The sequence below is a fragment of the Sceloporus occidentalis genome, unplaced genomic scaffold, assembly GCF_023333645.1.
Source record: "Sceloporus occidentalis isolate IW3139 unplaced genomic scaffold, rSceOcc1.0.p SCAF_26, whole genome shotgun sequence".
Taxonomy (NCBI): Eukaryota; Metazoa; Chordata; class Lepidosauria; order Squamata; family Phrynosomatidae; genus Sceloporus; species Sceloporus occidentalis.
Genome location: NW_028317006.1, coordinates 11,456,151 through 11,480,988, shown reverse-complemented (window position 1 = coordinate 11,480,988; position 24,838 = coordinate 11,456,151). Strand labels below are relative to the sequence as shown.

Sequence of the window (24,838 nt, the reverse complement as noted above, 5' to 3'; positions counted from 1 at the left end):
GGCCAGGTCGGACGTAAACACCTCTATAGTTAGATAGCCGAAGACATCACCTGGCAGAAATCGTAATCTTTGGCATGGCGACTCATTTCCTTTTAGAGAAAGAGTTGCAAAGTTTGTAACTTAAAATCAAAGCAAAAGCAATTCCTGTCTGATGAATATCACCAATCGGAAGACATTTCAGGTAACGTAATACTGCTGTATTTAACACAAAAAAAATAAATAAATAAATAAAAAACTTTCAGGGAAGCCCAACAGCTGACTAAATCCCTCCTCGCACCTATATCTGCCACATCTTTCCTTGCCTCACTCCTGTCGTCAGATTTTCTCTCACTACAGCTCCTTATTCATCAGTCAGGCTGTGCCTGTCTCTGGTAATATCACCGATTTAAACAATGCTTACACGGAGACACTAGCGGGGCTGGCCCCTCGCAGATGTTTGCATTTCCTCACCTTGTGTAATATACCCCAATCTTCTCCTAGATTAAAAGCTCATTTGAGCAGGACCCACTTCACTTTGTTAGGCCAGATTACAATATGATGATGTGCTAGTTCTATCATGCTTACCCATTGTAAAGCGCTATATCAAATCAATAACCCCCCCCCCCCCCCCCCCAGATTTGTTTACATCTACTTAGGTTAGGTTTCTGACCACTACACTAGAGAGTTGTCATAGTCTTGGCATTGCTCCTATACAATCCCTTCAGACTCAAGAAAATTGAGCATCCAGACCATCCGCACCAAAACCCCAGTTGATGGTTAAATAAAACAAATACAAAAACCATTGACTGTACATGTCCAAAGTTTATTGTTTCACAGAATTCCAGGGGGGTGGGGTGTGTGTGTGTGTGTGTGTGTGTGTGTGTGGGGGGGGGGGGGGGGGGTTACTAGTTCATTTACAAGCATTGTTACCGCATCTTTGGTCCTCTGTAAAAGTCACCAGCATTAACCCTTCAAGTACCATCGTGTTTGTAGTGCATTGTGCACCTTTCTGGAACTCAAAGGGTTAAGGAGAACAGCATAACATTTCCATCTCATGGAAACTTCCCACCCCATGTTTTCCAGTTTTAAAAACAAACAGATAATAAAAAATTGACAAACACATTTCAATATAAAGTAGCAAAAAACGTTAAACAGAAATAAATCGGGGGGGGGGGGGGAAGAGTATAGTAACTATCAGTTTTACAAAGATTAACAGGTCACATTTTGCTTTCTTTCCAGTTACTTCTAGTGCATGGCTAAGTCCTACCTTCATTCACTAAAGGAGTCTGGTATGAATATACAGGGATATACAGGAGCATTTTAACTTAACCAAGACCCTGGTGGAATACAAAATAGTTTATACTTTCTGAACCCACATTTCAAGAGCGGGTGATATTTTCTAGGGAGACGTTGTACCATTGCTGTGCTGTAAGCCATATACGTTAACCTGAATCTTACCAGACCAAGTACACACTGGGCCGGCTCAAGTCACAAGTGCATTATGGGACAGCATGTAGGTACATTATTTCTAAACATGAAAGTTGACATGGCACCGCAGACCATCATATCACCAGAACCCAGTATCATGTCACAGTCAGCACTTTGTGACCACCAACAGGTAGGCGCATCTGAAGGCAGTCTGTGCTGTGATTCTTATAATGCTGCTCCCACTGTGAATGCAATGGGAACGCATTGGCAGATTCATGTCGATTACTGGTAAACGTTGGCATTTTAATAATGACTGGCCCGTTTCATAAGAAAAGAAGCCGATGCAGCTTTTCAGTCGATTATAGGGAGTTTGTGGCTCCCGGGACGGGTGTACAAGAATAAAAAGAGTTTACACAGAAGCAATATCTGTTTTTCACTATTAAGCCACCATATGCTCTAATGTCAATACTGCCTTCTCTGACACTAAAAATCTTTACCCAGTTGTTTAATCTCTTAAAGAACCAAGTATTACTAGAAATCCTAAAGAAATGAAACTGTGCAAAAAGAATTCCTAGGGCTCCTGCAGTAAGAGCAGATCATGCATATTGGCATAGGATTTTTATAGGAAATCATACATAATATGCAAGATACGGTATTATACATGGTGAAGGCTGTACTCAAAAATGCCACATGTACTAAAAAGGACTATTATTTTTTACAGTACCTTCATTTACAACAGGGAGGGGTGGAAGGATCCAGGAATCTCAAATATCATATCAGGGGTACAAGAGGGAAACATAAATATAAAAAGTAAAAATTGAGATTTGAAAACAAAAAAAATTACACAAAGCGTGGGCCACGGGCTCCAGATCACTCCACTGTTACAGACTTTGCCAAGTTTCGTGGACAATCCACCTAAAGAAAAAAAACCCAACAAGAATTATGGCTTGTTCAACCAAACCAGAACACGCAAGTAAATTACAAACACAAGGGATTTAAGCTAAAAAGGAAGGACCTTAGGGAAAGAAAAATAAAAAAAAGTTTGTAATTAAATATATTCATTCTATATTATATAAATTAGTTGTATATAAAATCCTAATAGGTGTTGATCTTATGGAAAGTGAAGGGCTGTTTGTGTTTTGTTCATTATTAGATCTAAAGCAGGAGACACAGAAGAACTTACATCATATCCTCTCAGTACTGCAAGATGGAAGGCAAGAAGCTGTAAAGGAATAACGCTCAGGATTCCCTGTAGACAGTCCACCGTATGCGGCACCTTAATAGTACGCTTAATGGAGTTTATGGTTTCTGTATCTGCTTTGTCACAGATAACAACTGGACGGCCCTGGGAAAAGTGCAGGCAAACGTTGGTTAGAACAGCAAAAGCAATTCAGGCTAGACAAAAAAAAAAAAAAAAATGAAGGGAAAAGTGACGCAGATACAGTGCCAAATCATAAATAAAAATCCTACAAGTAACAGATGTTAAGTGAGGCAAGACAAAAAAAAAAAAAAAGCGCTCCATCTTCTAGATTACATTAGCCAGTGGCTTAGGCTTTTGGGTGTCCAGCATTTACCAAAGAGACTTGTTGTAAAACATGTTCCTAGCACCAAAGATGCCCTTACCTGCCGTGCCACCACTTGCTGCAGAGCATTCTGGCACTTTGTATAAGCATGATCCCTCATGATTATCATAATTACTGGCATGAGTTTGTCCACAAGCGCCAGAGGGCCATGCTTCAGTTCCCCTGCCAAGATGCCCTCTGAATGCATGTATGTGATTTCTTTGATTTTCTGGGAGGAGAAAAAAAAAATAAAAAAAATTAATATGGTACTTATGAGAAACAAAGTTTTTCAGTGCAAAGTCTATAGGGGGTTTGAGCAGTAACAAAAAAGAAAAGACACTTCAAAGAAACGGCCTCCTACACAGGCAATGCACTGGAATTCCTTCAGGCAGGAAAATGGCATTTCCCTGTCTGTAGTCACATATTTACATTAAATGATTAGAGTAGTTGGTGACCACTTACCAACGCTCCTTCCAAACAGGTTGCATAATGATATCCACGACCCATAATAAGCACAGATTTCTGCTGATACAGCTCGGTTGCCAGCTTCTGGATCTCATCGTCCAGACTCAGTACCTCCTTGATGTCGTCTGCAAAGGGAAGAATGTGAATTGGGTCAGGTAGTAGGAACAGAAGTGCTAGAAAAACTCCGCTCAAAACATGGGCCCCCTCCAAATCCCTGATACTCAATCTTTTACGTATAAATGACCGAACCATTTAATCTGCACGGGTACTAGCTGACTAACTTGTGCTACTGCCGGTGCCTAGGCCACATGCCTCTTACCTGGTAAACGCTTCAGGCCCTCAAGTATTTGCTTCCGTCTTTCCTGCATAGAGATTCGGTCATCACACACCAACAGTGCAAACATGACCAAAGCCACAAACTGGCTAGTGTATGCCTAAGGACAGAGAAATAATAGTCAATCACTGCTCTTAGCCCGCTAGAAAAATGTCCCATGAGGAGGAGAGAGCGGTAACTCACCTTGGTGCTAGCCACACCAATTTCAGGTCCCGCGTTGATGTGTACTCCGCAGTCCGTCTCACGGGAGATTGAGCTGCCCACGGTATTTGTAATGCCAACCGTAAGAGCACCCCTCTCTTTGCAGTACCTTAGGGCAAGCAAAGTATCTGCCGTTTCTCCTGTAACGAGATTAAAATCATTAGATTAGTGGACTTGGCTGCTTAAACAAACTATCCAAAAACACACAAGATACCAATCTATATAAAAATATTAAATAGTCCCCTAGACATACACAGCACACATGGACTGAAGGAAAGAAAAAATATACTATAGTATACTATACATATATACATAGTACGAGGAGAAAAGGTCTGCATCCTCTTACCGGATTGGCTGATGAAGAAGCACACGTCATCTCTGAAAACAGGTGTGTTCCTGTCTAAAAAGTCACTAGCCAGCTCCACCATAACAGGCAACTCTGTTAGCTCCTCCAGAATCTGTCTTGTCTGTAAATAGGAGATTGTGATTAGAAACAAAAAATGTATTTCTCCCCCATGCAGACAAATTATTTTCGTTTACATTCCCAATGCCCAGTGAAAAAACCAGGTTACTTTTACTAGTAGTTTTTCAGGATATGACCCGACACAAAGACGTCAGTCCCACTGACTGCCATCTGCCAGGGTAGCGTTTCCCCAGGCTATGCTTTTAGGTCTGTATGCAGTTCATGGCATGACTATGTGTGCAGTTACTTTGCCAAAAGTCAATGTAAAGCTTTTAACAAGCAATACTCACTGCTACTCCTGCATGGTAACTGGTACCGCAAGCAATAAGGATCAGACGTCGGCATCTCTGAATTTCTTTAAGGTGATCTTTCAGTCCTCCCAAGATAACTACAGATAGACGGTAAGAATAACATGATACCATAACCCGGGGTAAACTTTAGGGCAACAAGTTGCATGTTTTGTAACAACCGATACCCCTGGGGTGCAAGTCCTACCACACCATTCTAAAAAGATACATTTTATGAAATTTTTAGGACGCAAGTCTACAACGAAACAAAAGCCGACGCAGGGGCTGCTGGCAACTTACAACGCAGTCACACTTCTGCAGTGAATTTAGCTTTAGAATGGCGACAAAGATATTCAACAATGATAAACCACAAATAATCCAAGGCCTATGGTCCACTTGGGTCATTGTAATGGATGCCCGTTTGTAGGAGCAGGATTAGCGAGTTACCTGTGTGGTCGTCGAAGTGGACTCTGCCTCTCATGGTGTTGACAACGGATTCCGGTTGCTCAAAGATTTCTTTTTGCATAAAAGAGCTGAAGTTACCTGTGAAGAGCAAGAGGCAAAATAAGCCCACCCAGATTAACATGCAATCTTCCGACGGGTTATTTCATGAGGCCACAATATCATCTTAGGACATTTATTTCCACCCCAACCCAAGGGGATCTACACAATCCAATGGGCTCCCCTAGGCCAGTTAGGGTAAGGCATTTCTGGCTTCCAGACTCACCCTTCATGATCTGCTGCAGCTCCATCTGCAAGGTCTGGATGGCACGAGCTGGATGATCGCCTACATTACGTTTAACTCGGTGGATAGAGAGACGTCCGTCGACCACGGCAGCTACGTCATCATCCTCCAGATAGATGACCCTGTTTGTGTGCTCGATGACCGCGCTGCAACACAAAAAAAACAAGTATTAGCTAATGATTTGTTCAGCACATTATGGAAATTGTGTCCGTATGGGGCATTTGTACCATTTACTAAACACCTGGATTCCAGTGTAGACGCATATATTTTGGGCATTTTATATTATGGCCGGGAGAGGTATATTGAATAACTGGACTATCACTACCAGCTCGGTTTAACGCCTTTCCTGTAAAATATATATTAATGTGAAAACATGAGAAGCCACGATGTGTTCATACATTCTATTACCATATAGAGGGTTATGAGAGTTTGTCAAGGAAAGATACTGAGGGCAGATATCCCAATGAATCTTCTACATTACTTGCCAACATTTCTAGCCAAGTCTCCCCTAAAATAAAAGTTCCCACCTGGCATCTGATGCAAAGAAGTACTCCACAGCTTTCTCCTCCACCGGGAAGAGACAGGTTGTACTGTCCGCTCTGGGCAGAGAACAGTTACCCTTCTTCTCCATGCCTGCAAGAGAGAACGAAGACAGCGTTACGTTGGCATCGGCAGGAGCGACAAGGGATAGGAGTTAGTCTGCGAAGCCTCAGCCAAGCAAGAGGAAGCTCGTGGCTCTGGAAAAAAAGGGGTTAGTTAGGAGTAAAGTTTAAAGCAAGCACGAAGCGCATGTTGTGGTAGAGATATAACATGACAACATTGGGCTGTATAAATATCCTTGTCACATGTATTTTAATGAGTGACAGCATCGGTGATGACAAACTAGTATTAACTTAAAAAAAAAAAAAAAAAACATAAGATGTCCGCATGCATTTATAATGTGTTTGCCCTGTTGATATGAAAAACAAACACTATACAAGACGTGTATAAGGAGATTCCATATTATCAAGAGGAGGCCACGCTGCTAACTCTATACCACAACATACGCATCTTTTATAGATCAAGTTTGCAAGAATACTGCATGTTAGGGCCGGTTTCCAAGAAATATACCCTCCCTTAATTTTTGGAATGGAAAACCCCTACAGCAAAGAAGGAAAAAAAATGTTAAATAGTGCATCATTCCAAATGGACAGAAGACAGATGTAGTTCTGGAGCCTATCTGATCCAATATGGTTTCCCATGGGTTTTAGAATGTGTGCATGGAACATACATGTGTTCTAAATCCCACTACCCCGCCTGCCATCCTCAGTGAACATGGTAGCCTTTTAAGGCCAATTTGTTTAGTGGAATGGCATGCAAAGCCATTTACATCAGTGGCACGTAACCTTAAGCATGCTTCTTACAGAAGACGGTGTAAAGAGTTCATTAATAATGGCTTCTGTGCACAGATTTTGGGTTCTGAAACTAACAAAAAAAAAAATTACACTAACCTATGGGGAACCTGAGAATCCTAATCAACGGGAGATTTCACACCAAAGAAGTAATGGTGACATGTAGTGTGGAAACCTGGTACCAATGGGACCACAGCAGGGGAGAAGTAGGTATAAGAACCAAAGCCTTCGGCTCACCCTCGGTCAGAGATCTTTACCGATAAGCATGATTCATCCCGTACCAACACTAGATTTGTTTTTAATCACCATTCTTCCATCGGATAAGCTATTTTTACATTAGAAATGTTAAACTGCATAGTTGTGTATATATACATACACCATATGTACCAAGTATGTTGAGTTTACTAGGATTCAGAGCGACGCCTGATTTTACGTCCACCCATATGCTTGAATTATAGTTGTATAGCATGCAATATGCCAACACATTCACCTCCATGGGAAACAATACCACGTGCTTATACAGTTACAGATCTAACAAATATAGCCCATTTCTAGAGAAGAGCGGAGGAAAAAAAAAACACGGGAGTATGATGGACAGTGCACCTTGATCCACATTAATGAACATCCCATCAAGAGGATAATCTATGCTCTGGGACACTGAAAGTACAACGAGAAAGCACGACAAAAAGCTGATCAGACAACATGTATACAAGCCATCTATGCATTGCAGGGCCCCTGAATGCATAATTTTAACTTACATTGGTAGGCATTGCCAATGTAACATACATTATGAGCAGACAGAAAAGACAACGAACGCTCTAATGACACATTGCAAGGATTACAGACAGAATACAAATCATATTTTTTAATTTAACATTCAAGACATTGTTGGCACAATAAATAAAAAGCCAGCCCCCTTACCACTTGGCAATCAAGGTAGATTCCCTACAAGATCCCCCAGACTGAACTGTACAAGGGATCACTCATATCTCCTTAACTAATAGAGTCCACATTATGACTTTGCCAACCTTAAAGCCACATGCTAAACAGATGACTTAATGTTATTGCCTCATAAATAAGACCTCTGGTTCACTTTTATGCTGCATGCATATCGTAATCGTATATTAGCATTAGAGGAACATGTCCCTCTCTAACCCCCCATGGCACCCAGACAGTTTGATATGCCTGCCCTACCATAGATGTAAAACCCAAAATGCTTACCTGAACGGTAAAGAATAGGAATGTGGTCTGTGGACAGCTTGTGTTCACTTCTTACACCCATCAAAAGTGGGCTTCCCCTCCTGAAGGACAAAAGCAAGAGTGGATGGGTTCAGATGACTTGCCGTGGAAGTGAGGAGAGTCGAGGCAAAGTAGAAAATAAATAAATGGTACCTGGTGCCAACAGCCTGGCCTGGGAAGTGCACACTCTTAAACACAAGGGCAAAAGCACCTTCCTGTCAACGGAAACCGTAGAAAATCCAGTTATAAGAACGTTTACACCAACATGGATCCACCAGATACATTTCTAAGTGAGCTCTGATGGACTAATCTTTGGTTGTTCAGAGACGCACGCCATCCAGTAAGTATTTACAGATTTAAACCCGACAGCCCCGCGCCACTCGCAGAAGAGGAGATGCCTCCGGGCCGTTATTGTAAATCGGTCATCGTTAACGCATTGATTTTACTTACGAGTTGTTGGATGACGCGCTCTACCAGCGTGGCAAAGCTGATTTCAGTGCTTTCCCGATTGTCAAACATGTATTTCACCAGCTTGGCTATGGTCTCCGTGTCAGTCTCGGACTCGAACTCATAACCTTTACTCTCCTGCAGAGATAATATAAACAACGACCATTATGCATCTTACAAAAAAAACATACATTTCTTGTGTCTATAGCGACTTAAGAGCCTGAGGATAAACCCAATGCTGGTCATTGAAGGCGATTATTCAGGCATCCTGGGTCATAGTGTCAGAGAATGGAGCGTTCTGCTTAAACATTGTAATGGTTTCCACAGCGACAACTCTCTCATATACACTGTTTCTAAAAAAAATCTAATCTATTTTTAAAACCCACAAAGGTCTCGCACAGCACACTCACCAAGAATTTTTTGAGGTCCTTATAATTGGTGATGATGCCATTGTGGATTACAATGAATTCTGGAGAAAAAAAAAAAAAGAAGTTACATTTTTATCCTATTTGGACCATGCAGCGAGATACAAATATAACACAATATTTCAGGTCATATGAGCAGCAGTTTGCCCATGCGCAGCATCCGGCGTATGTGGCGATCATACCATTCTTCTTGTCAGAGCGCTGGGGGTGGCTGTTGGTGGGACTTGGTTCTCCATGGGTAGCCCAGCGAGTGTGAGCAATGCCAAGGTGCACCTCAAATTCAATGTCCAGATCCAGGTCGGCCTGCTCTGTGAAATCAAACAGTAAAACCCCAAGATCAGGAACGGGAGGACTAGCAGAGGCACAGTCCTGTCTGCAACACAACTCAACCCACAGACTATTTCAGGTGCCTAATCTAACAGTTTTTGATTTAAAGGGTAGAAAGAAAAATCCTGGTGTAAACGATACACGCAAATCAACGTGTTAACACTACGCACGTCTCTGTACACGTGTTCTGCACAATCCGACAACAGATAAGAGCCATTTGGTCCACCTGCTCAGAGTAATACCCACTCAAACGTTACTTGGTCCTTGGCCAGGATAGCTTTAAGTCCACCCTACACAGTTAAACGAGTTCTCTATATTCGCATTCTCCCCAGCGCCTCCTTACATCGGACTCATACGGCGCTCAGTTGTTCTGCTATAACTTGCAGGTTTGGCTATGCCTTCGTTTGCTACGTTTGCACCAGAGACGTTCTGTCAGAAGGGGGAGCCACATGTGCAGGCTTTTTATACAGCATGCGGGGAATTTTTTTTTTTTTTCTGTGAACATGTGGAAAAGCTTAAAATGCTATTAGCTATCTACATCGGACATGATTTCACTTAATGACAATAAACAATGTATAGAAGTTAGAGGAAATAGAGGCTAAGAAGCCCCCCTTTGTAAAACTTTTCTGTACGATTGAAAAGAAGGAGTTAAAGTAAATATGTGGAAAACGACACCGCCGCTAGGAAAAAGGTAGCGGTCAGAACAGTATGGTTTTTTGGAGAGGACATAGTGGAAACTTTGTAGCTTGTCCTGGAGCGGTGGCTTTGCGTTCAGGGGACATATTACGATATTATTCATCTAGGGACGGTCCCTATAGGCAGACTACTCAGAAGAGGGGGGGCTGAAGCCGCTGAGTAATCCATTAATCACAGGGTTAAAAATAGGAACGAATAAGCGAAAGGGCAGCTCCAGTGCTTCCAATTTCGTGGAATTCTACAGAGAAGAGAATTTATTATATTTTGTTACCTAAACCCCACATTTTATTATGAAATCATCTGGCAGAGGGAGAGCGCGTTAGATTGTTTGGGGAGTGGGGGATGCGACTAAATGACATTTTCTGAAGCTGTTTTTGTTGGAAAAAAACAAACACTTGGAGCAAAGTTTGGACTCGCACTATGAAGCACAAAGTCTTAGGTTTCAGGTCATTAGAAGAGATTCAACAGAAGTTCAATGTTATTTCCATTAGAGTCTCCACGTATACGGGGGGGGGGGGGGGGCAATCTGCATCAGACTGGAAGCCAACATGGACTTAATATGGTCAGCTGGCACAGGATGTTTAACCAACATGCCATAGAGCATAACAAGCCATTATCATGGCAATACCAAAGAGTCTAAGCCCAGGGCAAATGACAGGAGGGCACTCCAGGAACTTACTCATACTTCCCAGAGAGGGCATCTGATTTCAAACAAAACAGTTCCCAGATGAAAACAAATTACCTTCATCAAGTTCATATACATAGAAAAAAAAAATCTAAACAGGTTTATTTCCACACAAACCACTTGTGATCTTAGGCGGTCCTTGGACAGAAGCAGAACGTAGACTTACACCCGAGGAAGGGACCCGAGTATAGGTGGACCTGCAAAGCCAGGCTACCCAGAAACTGTCCAAAGAAAGTCCAAAATCCTGATCGAGAGGCGTTTTAGTTGGCTCAGGTCTGGCTCCTGCGGCTACTCACTTCATAAGGCAAGCAAACGGGCTGATCCTTACAAGAAGTCATGGTCCTAAAAGACCTCAGAGATTTGTATGGAACGTAAAAAAATATCACGGAAGATAAGTGAAAGAACCCTTCAGCAGAAGAATAACACCAAGAAGAATATGACGCAGACAAGGACCAAGTAAGATTGGAGGTAGCAAAAAGGGAAAAGATAGTGGACCAGCACTTATGCCGATAAAACCATGTGCGAATATTATGAGGTCATGAAATTTTTCCTCAATATGATCTAAATGCATTAGGACAACACGGATGTTGTCCTTTTAAGAACCAAGGTCTCTGTAAGCAGACTGCTGGTTAACCTAGAGACACGTACTGTTAATGGCTTCATCAAGGGCCTTCACTTTCCCCTTCTGCTTGATAAGCTGGATTGAGCTGGAGTTGTTCTCCCAGTTCTTTTCATTGCCACCGTCAACCCCAACACCTGCGAAGGAATTGCATGTATGTTACCAGGCAAGCAGTGTTTTTTTGTTTTTTAAATTTAGTTTATTTTAACAGACTGTTCCTGACTATTTATGATACTTTGACAATGAATACTACATGAAAGGCCAACCTACAGACTGTATTATGAAATTATGCATTGTTAATTTATACACAAACTGGCTACAGAAGAGGCCAATAAACGTCATCCATTCTCCGTTTACTGCATCAGGCTTCAGCCTGGACCATGTTTATTAGGATTCATTCAACGCATTACTTGATGCTCTTCTCACCTGCAGAGTCATATCCTCTGTACTCCAGCCTCTGAAGACCTTTGATGAGCCTCTCCAGGATCTCACGTCGGGTGCGGGGAACATGGTAGTTGAGGTAAGCAAAGATTCCTGCAGAGGAATTAAACGAATCAGTCACTGGTCAGATTTATAGGAAGCGGAAAACGATAAGGAACAGCTCATTTGTAGATGTATTCCCTAGCGGAGCAGAGAGGCCAATGCACTGATAACAGTCTATGAAGTCTATAGTTAACGCTCTGCAATATAGGTGGTGGTGTCAGGCAACGTTTTGTGGACAATATTGTTAGCGGTATAACCTTGGGTCGCAGCCCCTAGAGTTCTCCATTACGTGCGCTCATTGAGCGCCAAGAGACAGTTTCCCCAAAAACAGAGCATAACGTCCAAATACCCTTTAATATTCCGGTTTCCCACAATGCCCATTTAATCCACACCCTATGCTTCTGAATCAAAAGATTACAGTAGTAATCCTCTATGCAACGAAACATATTAAGGGCAGATATAAAGGACGACAAGTACATCTGTAGTTGAATTCAAACCATACTTCTGCCCATCTGAAGCGCAACTGTTACCCGATTATTAAAATGCTAATTATAGAGTAAAAAAACAAAACAAAACAAAAAAAAAAAAACACCTTTCCACCATGACTGCCGCAGGTACAGACATGGTGGACTCCTGCCAGATCAGACTACCCCCCATACAAGCGGAGCACTAAACGCTTATTCAGAGTCCTGGATTGAGTTCTGCTCGGAACACAGAGCACCTTCATGATAGAAGAGGAGAGGCTGTGTTCAGTCTCACAAAGAGCCATTACAGCGCCGCAGCGATCATGTCAATCTCAGAGTTGGGCAGACTTTATTTAAAAAAAAAAAAAAAAAAAAAAAAAAAAAAAAAAAAACTATAAGCAAGTCGCAGCAATGCAGTTTAATACATTTCTGGGGGAAAATATCCTTACACTCAAATCAAGGAAAAAAACTTATAGATATCACATATTATTCTAAACACCAAGCGACAAAACACAGGCTTCCTGAAACTCGGCCGCTATCTTATCAAGAAGGTAAACTTTCCATAGTAGATGCCAGTAATAGGACCATAGCCTCTGTCTACTCCAAGTGTACGTCTCATTGAAAGAGATAAAAAGGCAAGAGACGCCGTTCAACTCAGACGTCCCCCAATCCGTTTCCTCCTCAAAGGTTCCTACTGGAAAGTCTTCCAGGATCCATCTTCAGGCAATCCTGGCCTTCTTTGCGTTATTCGAATTCATGTTATTCGAGGACAGCCAGGACACAGACAGATATTGCTGGGTTTGCTCCAGGAGCAGAGTATTTAGAATGTACTCTTTAACGGGTCACCATATATATGTTACGAGATGTAGAGTTCACATAAGATGAGATCTCAGAGACCGCCTATTCGGATGTTAGATTTAATCTGCGGAGGGGAACATTAAGGTCTTGAAAGCTTTGACTATCTTAAGGTCAGAGGTTTCGGTGTAACGTTAGGAAGTTTTATTTAACCAGTAGGCAAGTAGTTAAACAGCCACCCATCAGAAGTGGTGGAGGCGAATACAGCGAGGGAATTTAAACTCTTCTGAATCTAAGACAAGACAAAGGACCAAGTCTACATCAGGAAAGAGTGGAGACTGGATGGGCTAAAACAGAGTTTACAAGATTAAGTTTTTTTTCTAGCTGCAAGACTCCTTACAGCCATGACCTATAGGGGTCATATGTACTACAGAGATCTTTGGTCCAATACATGTTACATTTGGTCACCTCTCCCCAATTATTGCTCAGGTGGTCTTCAAATCTCTCAAAAGGTATTCAATGCCGTTTTTTTATTATGTATTGGGGGTATACCACACATTGTATGGAGTGATAACTAAAACATGACTACACAGTTTTAAAGAGATTTTTGTATAGATATCCATGGCCCACTAGGATCGTGAAGAAGGACAGCTCCACCCCAACTAGTGTCCTCAGGAAAATAGTTCACGAGGTGACCTACACTTCTAATAACCACTTATTACCAGCTGCAAACCAAGTCAAGAGCCAACAACACGATAGACGCTTCATTCATGTGTTGCAGGTAAATCAGGTTGTAATTCCCCCAGTGAAGAGTATACTAACAGGTGTACAGCCTCCAGCAGGTGCAGTGAACAGGAGGTCCGGGGGTCAAATCATCACTCCCTACAGGAACCTCCTCTTGAGAGACAGACCAAACACTCTCTGGTTACTGCCCAGGAACAACAAAACCAGGGGTGGTATGGATTCACATCAGGAAAGTGTCGTAGTAATAAAATAGTTACTGTGAAAGACTTTCTTAACCATGTAAAAACAAAATGACAAAATAGGACGCTCTCATAGAAACTGGAAGCTTTATAAAGGCTTCTGTGTTTTTATGCAATTAAACCCTCAGATGAATGCGCACGAGAATATTCTTAATACTAGATAGTCTAGAGAGTCTACGTGGAACAGAACCTTTAGGAGCCTGGTACCCTACCATGCTGATCAGGCTACCCAGTGACACCTGGCTGGTTGTTCTGGCCACTTTGTTTGTAGGACAGTAGGAACCAAAGGAGGAGGAAGTGTGCAAGTAAAGGAATTTATCCTCAAAGTCTTCCTGGTTCCACTAAACAAGCTGCGTAAGGAGACTTCACCAGGACGTAACCGAGTGAATGTTTAACACGCCGCACCTTTTCTCCAATGCGACGATTTCCCTTCACACACGCCATACGTCTGGGTCGAGCCTACAGTGACGTGTTACGTGAAACAAGAAATGTGAAGACTGTTGGACGGCAATGGCTGCCAGCTCGTAGGTGTGAGCTGAGCATTAGTGACCATTGTCACCTCATCACCTTCAGGTTAATTAATACATACATATAAAAAATATTCCCAAAAACTAGTCCCCTCATTCAGGAGACCATGAAACGCATACAAAGTGATTCTGGGGCAAAGTTCTAAAAGTGGGTTTGGTACTAATGGTAACAAGCACTGTTGCTATAGCAACAAGGCCACGTTCATACATAACCCTCATCGCTCTGGGCATGAGGACCATCATCTCCACGTAGAGATATCTGACTTCCATAACAAGTTCTAGAACCCCCGAGTAACCACATGCAATCTATCCAGGTGGCTTTCCTATAAACAGTGTCCAATTGTACTCGTCCATTGGAGTTGCTGTTCTTTGGGGAGAGACTTCGCCCTATGACAGCAGCGCATAAGTATGTCACAGCTAGAAGATGACTACACAGTGACAATCAGAAGTGTCTAACGCAACAACCACCCAAAATCCCTGTCACCGCTCACCTCTTTAATCACATACCCAAATTAATTCAGATTAAATGCCCCAGTGTGACCTCCAGCTCGGGGATCGGCAGCCGTCACATTACCATTCCCAAGCAAATGAAATAAAAACACAATCAATTAAAAGATAAACAAACAGAGGGGAATGAACCCTCCACATCCAGCATGCGCAAGCTCCCAGGGGCCTCTTATGAAAACAAATGCCACCAGCTACGTGTTTAAGCAGGGGGTCACACGTGGGGGGGAGGGCGTAATAAATCACAGCATGGAGGAAACATTCTCCGTTTCTAATCACATGAAACCCTTCAGCTTCATATGGCTGGCAGTGCCCAGAGTCTAAGTGGCCCCTCTGCACCCACTTAATAAAATATATTCACTTTCTTGCCATCCAGCGCTTTCACTTAAAACAACTTAACGTGTTGAAACAAGATAAAAAGGAGATGTCTGCAGACTGAATAAAACTGGATACTGTAGTGATAATTAAATTATGGGGGGGGTGTAAACAGCAATATAAATTATTCATCGCAGGCAAATATACCTGGGAGGTTTGTTAATATGCAAGGTGGCTGCAAGCTGTAACTATGCCAGCAGATACTAGCATTTTGGAAAGGCGCGCATAATGGTTTGGGTATGATATTTAAATGAATACCAGGTCCCCGGATAGTCTCACAATACGGAATCTATAACAGAAAGAATGCTGGAATTTGCATACTAAGTTTATATGCCAGCCACGGGAGATTCCTGCGAGATGAGAACGGCCACGGGAGGGAGTCCTGGACGATGCGGGGAGACGGATTACATGACTGCACTTTCATTGTTCTCACAAATCACGCATTCAGTGACCCGATTCCTAGAATTACGGCTCCTAAACTTGTTTAAATAGTTTGCTCCTTAAACATAAATCCAGCGCTATACACAGCATTAACCCCCCCCCAGGGCGCAGTACACAGCCTTAACCCCCCCCACACACACACACACCCCAGGGCGCTGTACAGAGAAAAAATAAAAATAAAACCAACAATGTAGGCGAGTGCTGACAAAAAACTTTTTTCCATTTTGTTCATTTATTTGCAGAGCTGGAGGCGGCCATTGTTATCAGTCATGTGATATTTTGGGTGACTTTCTCTGTTCAAACACCACACTGAGCTGATGCTTTATGGCAACACTAATGAAGGCTGCTTCTACACAGACTTTATAGTCAGAGGGTTCCACTGGGTGATTAAGACTGAGCCATTCCATTGTTTAGTACAGACAATACAAGGGGTCAAGCTGTTGTATAATGGGTGGGAATTCCCCTTTTAAGAAGACAGATAACACATTTATTTACGAGCGGGCGTGTGAATCCCTTATTTGCTGTAAACAGTTCAAAGACTCCTAACGGCGATCAATTGGTAAACAAACAAACTGATTTAAACACTAGGTTACCGGTGCCCCAAAACTATTAGCTTTACCTAAAACAAAAACCCGACTAGCATGTTTCCTTGCAGCCGCTAATCTATACATTCCATTCACGCAGTCACGGCTAAAAACCAAGATGAGCAAAATTATCCGGGACGGGGGGGGGGGGGGGTGTTAAACTAAAGAAATCTTGGTCCAACATTTGGAAAGTGATCTTATCACCATAGTAACCAGCAATCATTGACTGCTATGGTGATAAGATCAAACATCTCAATTTATAGATACCCCATTCAATCAGCCCTTTTTACATACGGCCACTTTTATTGGTCTACTCCGTCTGTTGGAGGGCACGCCAATGAACTCACTCCTCTGCTGGCCAACTGGCCGCCCATCAACAGCACTGTGGCCAATGCAGGCATTTCAGAAAAAGCCTACTGATCCTCATCCTACTCCATAGGTGGCTTTCTTTGACCATTATTGGACTAAGATGCATACCATGAACTCTACATCCATACAACTCCGCCGCCAAAACAACTTAACATCCACGAGACCAAGCACTGACTACGACCGCTAACTGCAGACTGAAGAGCTGACACTCATTAAAGGGGGGGGGGGTAGAACCGTGCTCCTTAAAGTATTATAACACAGAGACCTTACAAGCACTGAAAAAATACAAGGCCAAAGAACGGACAATCAGTTCAGTAGTTTCAGAGATGAAGTTCTAACAGGCAAAGCAGTGACATTAAATAACATTAGAAAATATAGGAAGGTAACATAACACAAGAGCTGACAATCAAAGAGTAGCACTGGTTGTAACCAATACGCATGGTAGCACTAAACACCCCCTAGTGATGGGCAATACCCCAAGAGCTGACACTCTACTAGAGAAACATGACTGGTATGAAATTAAAGGTCATACTGTGACACAGGTGAGAATATATGATCACAAGCAATAGAGAAAAGAACGCACAGAGTTCGCGTATTTACTGAATGAAAGCAACGAAACCCAACACAATGAATGAGAGTCATACCTGCCTATTAACGGAGCCGTCACCCAAGAAACGGGCCCAAGAGCTGACACCCAGGTGAAGGACGAAGCCCCAGCTATAATAACGCACGAATGGCATCATAACGCGGGCTAAACGTAAGATAAACGGGGCATTACCGATGACGCTACATGTCACGGGCTCCTCACTCCCTGCCGGAGGACCCGTTGAGAACAGGGTGCACTCACCACACATTCTGTCAGTATCCCGGGTCCTGCGTATCTGACACTTTCACTCGTCTCTCGCTGCTTGAGCTGCGCAAATCTGCCTCAGCGACCCTACCTTCATAAGGACCACAACGGTGCTCTGACGTCACTGACCCGGCCCACACAAACACTATCTCAATTCCTACTGGCCATTACCTTGCCGGTCTGCGCTGGCGAGCAGCTCTATTGGGCACTCCCCTAGAGTTACCACGCCCCTGGTGCAATCTCAGCATCTCCTTGGCTGCTGAGACTTGTAGGCGGGCTGAATGCTGGCAAATGTGACGTGGCCAGATCCACCTAGGAAGCAGTGACTCCGCGCAGAGACTGGGTGCGCTACACACGTTGTGGGCGTGGCGATTAACGTCAATGGGCCTCGCTTACAGCCTAACCCTTGAACTTGACCTTTGACTTGCTAGTTTATGAAAATGATTGACATAGTCATTAGAAGTCATACGGTCGGCCTGTATATGCATTGCTTGTTATTACATCATGTGTGTTGCTTTTATAGCATAAAGTTTATATTTTTTTCAGGCATATCAATAATAACGTATTACAAGCATACGCTCAAAGGAGCTTACAATCTAGAAGATAAATCCACCAATTAAAATATATAAATCTCACGTTCAGCATTCAATAAAACGAATTTGCCGGTTGGGATTTGGTACCACTGAATATGATATATAATATATACCTAATTTACACATATATATATATATATATATATATACATATAGTAAAAGATATATAAAACAAGAACTTCTAAATCGTAAGCTCCTCTGAGCAGGGTTCCCCTTTGCATTTTGTTTCTGTAAGTCAAATTATTATGTGATCCTCTACTTGTTATGTCCTGTTTATCCATTGTACTGCACTGTGGAATATGATGGCGCTATATAAAACAAATAATAGTATACCTTAAATGTAGGGACGCATCTAGTCCGCCTAATCTAACCAGCATGATGTCATAAGAGTACTTACCACAATATATTTAATAATTATATTTAAAATGGTTCTGACCATTCTTCTCTAAGTGAGATCGCTGAAGTCTAAAAAAAAAAATCCTTGAATTTGGTTATATGTAGGAAATAGTCATGGTCGCTCATAAATGCACATTATCCCTATAAACATATGATTACATAATAGAAAAATATCAGAATCTTCACAATTAATATCCGCGAGTTTTCGGGTAATTCAAATGTTTTTTAAATAGAAACATAGAATGGGACGGCAGATCAGGACCAAGTAGTCCAACCATTATTCCTGATGTAAAGGTTCGGACCTTAATCAGTTCTTGGTCTTGTCTTAGATTCAGGAAAGCTTTACGCCTGTCCCATGCCTCATTGTATTAGCCTCTGCTATTTCTGGGGCTAAATCAGTCTAAAATAGAGTCATATATAAATATATATATTGTTTGTATTTGGGAATGTTGGTAAGAATGTGTTGTGTGCATTAACGTACTGGTACATACATAATGCTGGCGTGGTCCGGTAGATAAGGGGTATTCTAGGTATTGCCTGCGATTCCAAACCCCTGCCGAGACTTAGGAGGCAGACAATGTAAAAAGTCTGAGACGGGGAAAGATATTGGGAAAAACTCGTCTCATTCTTCTCATTACACGCATATCAGTGTAAGCTGTAGATAGCACCACGTTCCAGACTTTCCACCCCGCAAGGAATGCCATACGAAATGCACGTCTGCCTAAAGAACAAACACTAATTTGTATACAAAGAGTAAATTTAATCAACCTTTTGGGTCTGTGAATTCTTATTTGCATATTCACATGTTGATGGCCAACTGATTGGAAAGTTGATCTTCATGGTGTTTCGGTGTCTTTCTCTAAAGTACCTTTCATTTGCTCCAGAAGAATGTAAAAGAGACTTTAAGATTTATTTCAAAATAATCAATAATTTATCGGCTCCTTAGGCAAATAGTTTCATAGGGGATAGACCCGCTCCTATTACTGAACTTTGTATAGCGCCTTCATATCCTGTAGCGCTGTACAATGAGTAAACAGCAATGGAGGCAACAACGTTAGTTATATATTTTAATCATAAAATCTAAATATAATACAAATACAAGCGGACAGCATGTAAACCATCTTTCAATGCCCATGTTAAACAAAGAGGAATTGCTATTTTGGAGGAGAAATGCTAGAACAAGAGTCCAAACGGTCAGAGGTTTTAATGTAAGGAGGTGTTACTTTACTGAAAGGGTGGTAGATAAATGGCACAGCCTCCCAGCAGAAGAGGTAGAGCGAAGGAATTTGTAAGACCAACGATTGATTAAGGTCCAAGCCTCTGCCATCAAATTCTAGGTTTCTACGAAAAGATGTTGGCTACGTTTTCTGCCAGAATTTTACAGTTGACCCAGATAACAATGTCAAATCAACGAAATATTTACTTGTATTATTCCAGTATTAAATATCAGGAACACTTACTGGAATTGAAAGTGTGGAAAAACCGTAGATCGTTTGTTCTTCCCATTAAACCAAATGGATTCCCCGTTATTTAAGCCAATGTGCTTCACTTTCTATTCTGTTCTGCCCTGTACCTGGCATGAAAATGTAGAATCATTGTAGCCAAGTGGCCATTGATTACTCTGGCCTGACAGAGTTCACCCATTGAACCCAGTCAGTCAGGAATAGTCATGACTGCGATGATTTGTGTTCACTGACAAAGGTCATGAATGGAAGCCACCAACGCTATTCATGCTGATGGCATGACAGTCAGTGACACGGGCTTAGGGTGTGAAGTGACTCAGGGTGGGGCACTAACGTCTTTTCTTAACAATATGTAGAAATAATAAAAGAAACGACCATCACTATTTTAACCTAATAATACAGCGCTAAATGTTTCTATAGTACAGGCAGAAAAGGCTGAGGATGTCCGTAAGGTCTTATTATGTAGTTGGTCCCCCCCTTTGCAGCTATAAAAGCTTCCACTCTTCTGGACGAGAAGGCCTGATTCGCAATCTTCGCTTTAGGTTCCAGTTCATCCCAAAGGTGTTCGATGGGGTGGAGGTCAGGGCTCTCTGCGGGCCGCTCAAGTTCTTCCGCACCAAACTCATCCAACCATTTCTTTATGCGCTGGGGCAGAGTCATGCTGAAATAGAAAAGGGTCTTCCCCAAACCGTTTCCACAAAGCTAGAAGCATAGCAATGTCCAAAATGTCTTGGCACCCCCCTTCGACATACCAAGAAACACTACCAAGATCTTATGGAAAGCCTTCACCAGAAGAGTGGAAGATGTTATAGCTGCAAAGGGGGGGACCAACTACATATTAATGTCTATGTATTTAGAATGCAATGTCATAATGTCGTTGTTGGTGTAATAGTCGGGTGTATATATGTATGTATTGTGATCCTGCACCCACACAGGGTACCAAACAGCACGGTCCTCTAGGGTATTAACGCCACATCTCAGTTAGGTAATCACCCACGATTTATTTGTAGTCCACGTATGAAGTTATTTACAGGATTACACAGAACATAAATTCGCTACAAACAAAAGCCTAGCTCGTCTGAGCGCTTACTCACATATAACTCCCTCACTACTAAGGGTCTAAACTAAAACAAAACATAATCCCACCAACCTCTTTGATGGTCTGTTTTGTGCATAGCAAGCTCTGCTGCTTCCAAACAAACTCTCCTTTTTCCTCTGTCCAACAGGTCAGGTTATATTGCAGTCCGTGCAGCTAATTACTTGCAGCTGACCAGTGCATTGGAGTCAGCTTAAACTCCCGGCCTGGAACCCGCGTCAGTCCAGGTGCATGTAAACTGCGGGGTGGAGAACCAGCCTGCCCTATATGTCGTAGAAAACCCTGCAAAATCGAGGGGGAATGTATACCCCTTCCACGACAACACCCCGCACCTTGTTACAGTATATATATATATATATATATATATATATATATGTGACTGCATGACTACACAGTGGAGGACCCCATCAGGGTTTATTCTTAAGAACTTTTATACATTCTTTACATATTTGTGCCATGCGGTAAATCTTACTGTGAATATTCTACACTCACACACACACACAAAGGAGGTGCGTAATTTAGGGCAACATATGGAAACACATTTTGTTTTCATTTAAAATGTGGTGAATAATGCGAGTTATAACCTCTCACCAGTATAGCGCAAATACAATACGGAACAGATATACAGATGATCAAAGTGGAACAGTTCAATTTCATGTTATTATTGCTACCGTATGTACAACGCCTGGGTTGGAATTGGGTGACTAGGTTGTGCTGAATGAATTATAATACAACAGGGCCTGAAAACTTCCAGGAGCCATAATTTCTAAAGTTTTAGATGCGATTCCTAACTTTTAATGCCATTTTATATTGATCTCCAGGGGTGTAGCATATTCTGGCTCCTAGAAAAATATCAAGATGGGTCCCAGATTTGTTTGTTTGGATCCTAACTTCTACACCAATTTGTCGTGCCCTGAAATATAACATCGGCCAAGCAGGACCCCGGAGACTCAAGCTTCTCTTCTCACCGACCAGAACCTCAGTGTGTGTTTCTTATAAAACAATGCAACTTTTTAACAGCCTTTCTGGTTCTGCACCATAAAATGAAACTTTCTGGGTCATGGATAATAGGCAGTTTTAAGTCCTCACATAAATCTTGCCTCTTGGTACATTACCCATGACAGAAGACATTCCAAAGCTTTCATTTTAAGTTCTTGTTACAAATAAATCTCTAAGATTTAAACAATAAATAGATGTAATACAGAAACCTTTGTTTGCAACACAAAATTATTACATATAAATAATGTTATAAATTCAGTAAATTTAGATAAGGATTCTGAATCCTGAATATGCTTAAAATATATATAGAACATAGTTCGCATCTATGCCAAAAATTACCTCTTGAGGAGACAGGGTAGGGTCTAAATTTCGTTGGGAGAATTCTAGTTACTAAAAGAAATTACGTAATAGGTCATTTAGTGAGAAGATGACAAACTGTTTGGGGGCAATGGCAAGCTGTTTTGCGGACAAAGATGGCACAGACAAGCTGTTTGGAGGCTAAATGGCATTAGGGTCTCAGTACAAAATTTTAATTTTTTTTTCGGAATTTTTCAACCACCTTGCTGTCGCTGGAGACTATTTGACATCTCTGACAGTTAGGACTCCAACTTCAGCCCCCTCTAATTGGTGGTCCTGTAGTATTGGGATCACACGCTCTAATGAGCTGCCTTTTTCTTTGAGATGGCCCCCCAGGACAGCCAGGCCTCTTATAACTGTAATAGCCCCTGATGGCCTCCCTGTGTGAGACGCATGAGAGAGCAAATGTATTAATCATATAGCATAATGGATGTGGGTGTTTTTTTGGTGGTGGGGAGAAGCATTTGGACCCAGAAAGCACAATTTCTTGTCAGGATTTACTCTTATTTTCTGTCCGTATCGTCTCTGATTTTTAGATTTCAGTCGTTACACATTATTTCCAAATTGTTGCTATTCTTTAGGTAATAAGCTGGAGAGACAGCCATGCCCATGTTTTTGCATCAGAAGATATATAGGAAAGGGCTAGTTTTTGCATCAGAATTTTGCTGAATCAAATTAAAGCAAATTCAGAGATCGTCAGCAAGAACATTGGTCTCTAGAAAGTATACCCGCTTGTATCATAGATGTACACAATATGGTATGAGAACACCCCCCATCGAGATAATCTAAATATTCAGAATACTGGAGGGAAGGGGGGGGGTGACAATGTTCCACACACAATATGGATTCAATTAAGTACAGGAGGGAAGCATATTTCAGAAAAAGACAGGCTAGAACAATTCTGAAGCTGGGAGTTGAGGCCAGCTTGCGAGAAACGAGGGCATAACACACGGTAGTTTTAGGTAGCCGAACCTCAGGAGAGATCCAGAAGCAGAGGTACAAGACCATCTCGTGTGTGAAAGCTCACAAGCGATTTAGGAACAGCTCAAGGTGGGTTGCAACAAATGAGTTATCTGCTGTCAAACGTCACATATCCCATTAGCCCCTTGGGTGCTTGCAGAATAAACACAATATTGAAACAAAACAGCCCCACAATGCTCCTCCGATTATGTGTGCATTATGCCATGGCACTTGAGAACAGCACTCCAAGTTACACGCAGGTCCCAAACAGAGCTTTTAATAGTCAAGGACCCAAACAACAGGGCCTTGCCTTCATTTAAGTATTTAGGAGATGTATGCGCTCCGCGTTACACGATTCTACACGTTAGACCTTATTATACAGAGGTATCTGTTTACTCTGCTTGGATCCTACAGGACAACAAGCAATTTATAAACTGTAACCTCTATGGGGCACAGACAGCCCTTACCAATGTATTTATCCCTACTCTGCCACAATTGGGTGTGTATACTATTGTACATATTATATGACAACACGTATTGTACCTCCACTTTTATTATGCTGTAGTGAAAAGCTCACGTAATTAGCGCTCAGTAAACAAAATATACAAAGTCCGGGGCAGACATCTGGTAGCTTAGCAGCTATTTTTAAAATGAAACCTTCATGAAGCCTTCAAGATTATTCTTTGGAATTGCTCCAGCTGAATAGTTTTCTTGTTCAATATTCTGTACATATTCAATAGGGCAGGTTGCATTTCTGTTTGGAATTATTAATGGCCATCAGAGTTGTAAAATAGCCACAAATGATGTAAAGTATCTCCAAAATACCCATGGTCTCTCTCTCTCTCTCTCTAAACATCCACTCAGTCTAGAATTTTATCAGCAAATAAACCATATCAACCGCTCAGTTAATATAGTTTTGTAGCTGAAGAAAAAAATTCCCCCATTCTTGCACCCTGGGCTTTTCATTGCTAAGCACATGCAATGTTAAGTCGGCTGTAATGATCCCCAAAACATTTTATAGAGTTCCTGGATGCTTCAAAACATTAAAGATTACAAAGAAAACTATACAGTAACACTCAATACTTAATCCCATCCTCAAGATAGGAACATCACAGTTCTAAAAAAAAAAAAAAAACCTCAACATATGTTACTTAATTTATTGTTTTTATTATAAGCAGATAAATAAGGATTGCTGCTCAAGTGTGAACGAAAAACATAAAACCACAGATCTTTTTTCTAGGATAAAGAAACTCTTAAGTGAACATTGGTGACAATCTTGCATCGGGTGTACTGCTAAAACAATATT

General features: G+C 41.8%; 1 protein-coding gene across 1 annotated transcript; it reads right to left on the bottom strand.

Moving 5' to 3' along the window:
* Positions 1 to 2,277: 2,277 nt before the first annotated feature.
* LOC149300167 (glutamine--fructose-6-phosphate aminotransferase [isomerizing] 1-like) lies at positions 2,278 to 14,788 on the bottom strand. Its single transcript, XM_089485580.1, has 20 exons — positions 14,707 to 14,788; positions 11,720 to 11,827; positions 11,323 to 11,430; positions 9,149 to 9,274; positions 8,952 to 9,010; positions 8,545 to 8,679; positions 8,248 to 8,309; positions 8,077 to 8,156; positions 7,459 to 7,512; positions 5,992 to 6,097; positions 5,447 to 5,610; positions 5,167 to 5,262; positions 4,723 to 4,820; positions 4,316 to 4,436; positions 3,952 to 4,109; positions 3,754 to 3,868; positions 3,432 to 3,559; positions 3,031 to 3,198; positions 2,591 to 2,752; positions 2,278 to 2,322 (listed from the first exon to the last, which is right to left on the bottom strand). Exons 1-20 carry the CDS (start codon positions 14,786 to 14,788, stop codon positions 2,278 to 2,280), a joined length of 2,175 nt encoding a protein of 724 aa, XP_089341706.1.
* Between the last annotated feature and the right edge of the window lie 10,050 nt (positions 14,789 to 24,838).